This window comes from Elephas maximus, chromosome 10 (assembly GCF_024166365.1).
Source record: "Elephas maximus indicus isolate mEleMax1 chromosome 10, mEleMax1 primary haplotype, whole genome shotgun sequence".
NCBI lineage: Eukaryota > Metazoa > Chordata > Mammalia > Proboscidea > Elephantidae > Elephas > Elephas maximus.
Genome location: NC_064828.1, coordinates 32,028,494 through 32,033,377, shown reverse-complemented (window position 1 = coordinate 32,033,377; position 4,884 = coordinate 32,028,494). Strand labels below are relative to the sequence as shown.

Genomic DNA, 4,884 nt, shown 5'->3' with positions numbered 1-4,884 from the left:
ATTTGATTTTCTTTATATGCACCATATTCTTACAAAAATTAACAGCAAATTTCTGTTACAGTTGGACACATCTCCATTTTTCAAAGCATTTTTTCTATGATGCCACAGAAATGGAAAATCATAATAATGGGAAAAGTTTAGTTTAAAATATTTATCCTATGATGAAGGAAAGGAGCCCTGGTGGCACTGTGGTTAAGCAAGCACTGTGCTGCTAAGTGAATGGTCAGCAGTTTGAACCCACCAGCTGCACCACAATAAAAAGATATGGTAGTCTACTTTTGGAAAGATTTATAGCCTTAAACACCCTCTCTTACAGGGTCGCTGTGAGTTGGAATAGACTTGAAAGACAACTTATTTAGTTTGGGGTTTTGGTATGATGAGGGAACAGAAGTCTCCATTTCAGAGCTGATTCTGATTCTGCATACCCTTCTTGCCTGTGTAGGTAAAATTTCCCATACCGAATTTCAAATGAACCCCTGACTCCATTCTTGGTCAGTTTTTCAGCTTTCAATTTTGCTATCAACCTTTTAGATCTCAATAAATTACAAAGAAAAGAGATTTAAATCATTATACTTTTTAAAATAATTTGATCAAAAGCTTTAAATAAACCTTATAAAAATATTCTAAATAGCGAAATTAATCTCTACCGACATTAAGATATTGCTATAAATATTAATCCAAGTGCTAAAGTCAGTTTATTTAATTCATATATTAACTGGAAGGCTTCTACTTCCCCCAAATATATTCTTGCCACAAATCTACCTTTGCTAATTTCCTGATCTGACGTGACTATTAAGGTCTTTCCTCTGATGTATACAACAAAAAGCGTCGTTGCCTGTGGAAGATCAGCATCATGAAGTACAGGAAATATTTGAGAAGAAAGGGAAGCTAGGAGCTAAACAGAGAAGTTTTCTCTAGCCCAAGGAACCAAGAGGCATAGCCTCCTTGGGCAGATCGCCCCTGGGAAATCGGTGCATCAAGACGGCAACATGAAGGAGGCAGGCCAGAGAAAAAAGGTTACGCATAGATGCCCAGCCAAGCTGGCCCACAAAACCTAGGAGACAAGGAGGTAGGCCACTGGAAGATAATGCTCTCGATACTGAAGCTACAAGACTAACAATTCAGTTCCCTTCTGAGGTGTTGATAACATCAAAATCAACCCAGGGAGAGTTTTATACACTTTAGTTTTACCTTTTTTGCTCTTAATTGTTTTTTCTACTTAACACCCCAACTTAGTCTACCACCACAAAAATTTGGATTCCAGAGATGGTAGAATTGAGGAAGCCTGGCCCAGGAGTCAGGAAACCTGGGCTGTCGACCCAATATGTCTCAAACTCTGAGAAACCTTAGGCCAATTGCTTTACCTTTCTGGGGCTCATTTCCTCTGTTTGTAGAATGAAAAAAAAAATAGATTAGGTAAACTCTCAGGTCCATTTAAGGGCCAAGATTCTGTGACTTTATATAATGTATACATTTCTTTAAAAAAAAAATAGTGATGCTTGGATCAATAAAATGTTTTTTTTAACTAGCTGCCTAATTTAAAAGGAAGCAAAACAACTATTTTTGTTTTACTTGTGGACTATTAAGTTAGACAACAGAACTGGACTCTGAAAAGAGCTGGAAATAATCTAATCGAGATATCAATGATATTAGGCCTGGACCTTGACCTCCAGCTTACAAATAAGTAATTTTGCCCTCAGCTGAGGTGTAGAGGAAAGGCAAGCCTTCCTTCACCCTCTCCATATTTTCCAAAGCTTCCAGAGTTTTATCCAACTTCCTCTAAAGAAATATTCAAAAAACATCACAGCCACATCGTTGGCTATCTAGCATGTCAGTGAAAAGCTTCTGTCATCTGAAAGCTAGATTATTGCAATTACATTTTCAGGATATCATGGTAAGCCAACAGGAGAAAAGTAGTTTGGATTAAAAAGTACAGTCAATTGGACAATAAAGAAAACTGTGCTCAGGGCCCAAATTTGTGTGATCTTGGACACAAACTACTTATTTGGAGAAAGGGAAGACCTTAATTTCTTCACCCATAAATATCTATAACCTAAATCTAAGCACTGATATCTTACTACAATAAGGGATAAATTACTGGAATGCCCCTTCTCTATTTCTCTCTCTCTCTCTTCTCTTTCTCTCAATATTCAAGATTGTTTTTTATCTCTTAATCAAGATTCTCTATTCTATTATTCCAAAACTGTGTGTTTAACACCTATTATGTGTCTAGCATGATTTAAGATGTTGAATGGAGATTTTTTAAAAGAAACATAAGGTATTTGATCATAAATTCTAGATGGAAAGAAAAGTTATAAACATTCAAGAAATTCAATGGTGATAATATCATGTTTAGGGCTTATGTTCTAACTCTTAGTTCACTGCATAGTGCCTGGGATCTTAAAAGCTTGCAGGTGGGCTTCCAAGGTACAGTTGGTGTCTATTTGCCTGGAGCAACAGAGGAAGAAGGGAAGTCAGGAACAGGAGGAGGATATGAAATGTGTGGTTAATGGCCTCCATGAAAAACTGCCTTCTTTGTAATGAGACCAGAAAAACTGTACAGTGCCTGGCTACCATTACTGAATGTTTTGATCAAGACTCTATAGAAGAATTCTGACCAAAGGGAGAAAATGAAAACAGAATTTTTAATTCTCAAGGAATCCATATTTTCTGGAGCCATGGAGTCTGGATGAATCCCTGAAACTATTACCCTGAGATAATCTATAAACCTTAAGCCAAAAAGTCCCCTGAAGTTGTCTTAAAAACAAACAATAGTTTAGCTTAGCTAGTAAAGAAGGCCTACCTTGAGCATTTTGCTCTTTTAAGAATTATCTAAATGGGATCAAAAGGAGCAATGCAGGCACAGTGGTTAAAGCACTTGATCAGTGGTTGGAACCCACCAACCACTCCGTGGGAGAATGATGTGGCAATCTGCTTCTGAAAAGATTACAGCCTTGGAAATCTTATGGAGCAGTTATACTCTGTCCAATAGGGTCGGTATGAGTTGGCATTGACTCAACAGCAATGGGAAACCCAAAATAGTTACATGGGATCAAAGTGACAACAGCAACAAAAAGGTTAGGTAGGAAACTTAGGGGGCAGTGAGTTTAGGTTAATGGGGAGGAGCAATTCAGAAAAGGAGGGTGAAAATGGTAGAACAGCTTTAAGAATATAATCAAAGTCACCAAATTGTTTAATTGGTATACGTTCTGCTGTGTATATTTGCAACAAAAATAAAATAAATTAAAAAAAAATTAAGTTCCCAAATGATTGATATAGGTGTTAAGTGTTGGGCTTCTTGTTGGTTTTTGTTTGTTTGTTCTTCTAATTCTAGACAGAAGTGTCCAACAAAGAAAATGGAAGAGGCTCTCCTACTCAATCAATCTTTAGTGACACACTTTCACCTTAAAGGTTTATCTGTGAATCAGAAGGTACAGATATCTGTGTTTGCCATATTCCTCATTTTCTATGTCCTGATACTAATTGGGAATATACTCATTGTCATAACAATTATCTATGACCACCAGCTCCATACCCCCATGTATTTCTTTCTCAGCAACCTGTCCTTTATTGACATCTGCCACTCCACTGTCACCATCCCCAAGATGCTGGTGGACACCTGGTCAGAGAAGAAGCTCATCTCCTTTGATGCCTGCGTGACCCAGATGTTCTTCCTTCACCTATTTGCTTGCACAGAGATCTTTCTCCTCACTGTCATGGCCTATGACCGGTATGTGGCCATTTGCAAACCCCTGCAGTACATGACAGTGATGAACTGGAAGGTATGTGTACTGTTGGCTGTGGCTGTCTGGTCAGGGGGGACCATCCACTCCATAGCCCTGACCTCCCTCACCATCAAGCTGCCCTACTGTGGTCCTGATGAGATTGACAACTTCTTCTGCGATGTCCCACAGATGATCAAACTGGCCTGCACGGATACCCACATCATCGAAATTCTTGTCATCTCCAACAGCGGGCTGATCTCCGTGGTCTGTTTTGTGGTGCTCGTGGTGTCCTATGCAGTCATCCTGGTGAGTCTGAGGCAGCAGATCTCCGAAGGCAGGCGGAAGGCCCTCTCCACCTGCGCAGCCCACCTCACTGTCGTCACACTGTTCCTGGGGCACTGCGTCTTCATCTATTCCCGCCCATCCACCAGCATCCCGGAGGACAAGGTGGTGTCAGTGTTTTTCACTGTTGTCACCCCTCTGCTGAACCCCATCATCTATACCCTTAGGAATGAAGACATGAAAAATGCCTTGAACAAGTTAATGGGGAAGAAGGAAAGAAAAGGAGAAAAATGAAATGGCTAAGCCCTTAGGATGCTCAGTGTTCCACATCAAAGAAGTTTCTTGCAAAGAATAATTTACATACTGTATTTATCAGACTATGTGGCTCATAAAATTATCCTCTGGCCCAGTATCTGACAATAGCTATGATTTTTTTCCATTTCTTCCATTTGCTGGAAGTTGTTCTAGTCACTTTGCATCTACCTAATTCTCATAAGAATGCTGTGAGGTAGGTATTAAGGTATTATTATCCTCATTTACAGATAAGAACTAAAGTTCGAAGAGAGCAAATAGCATGGCAGGTCACCCAGCTAGGAAATGATGAAGGCAGGATGTGAACCTAAGTGTATCAATGTAAGTTCATACTGTTTTTTTAGATCATGCTGCCTTTTTCTGCTTTTGTCTTAGGCAATAACCAAGGTCTAAACAAAGCTTTAGATTTCTGGGCAGCCGTTGCGTATACCATTTACCATATCAGACACTTGCCTAAATAGCTTAACAAGTACTGGTAAATCAGACAAAGCAAGTTTGTATATGGCTTCAATGACTTGGAAAGAAGACTTCAAACTATTGAAGTTATTGATACCCTCAGGTACCC

The 4,884-nt window shown here is 39.3% G+C and overlaps 1 protein-coding gene across 1 annotated transcript; it reads left to right on the top strand.

Annotated features, from left to right (window-relative positions):
* The first annotated feature begins 3,356 nt into the window (after positions 1–3,356).
* LOC126084293 (olfactory receptor 4E1) lies at positions 3,357–4,374 on the top strand. Its single transcript, XM_049898774.1, has one exon. The coding sequence runs from the start codon at positions 3,357–3,359 to the stop codon at positions 4,299–4,301; it is 945 nt and encodes a 314-aa protein (XP_049754731.1). The 3' UTR covers positions 4,302–4,374.
* The last annotated feature ends 510 nt before the right edge of the window (positions 4,375–4,884 follow it).

Bases quoted from the DNA above. Each gene is read 5' to 3' on its own strand.
- LOC126084293 (XM_049898774.1), top strand. From the start codon at position 3,357: ATGGAAGAGGCTCTCCTACTCAATCAATCTTTAGTGACACACTTTCAC.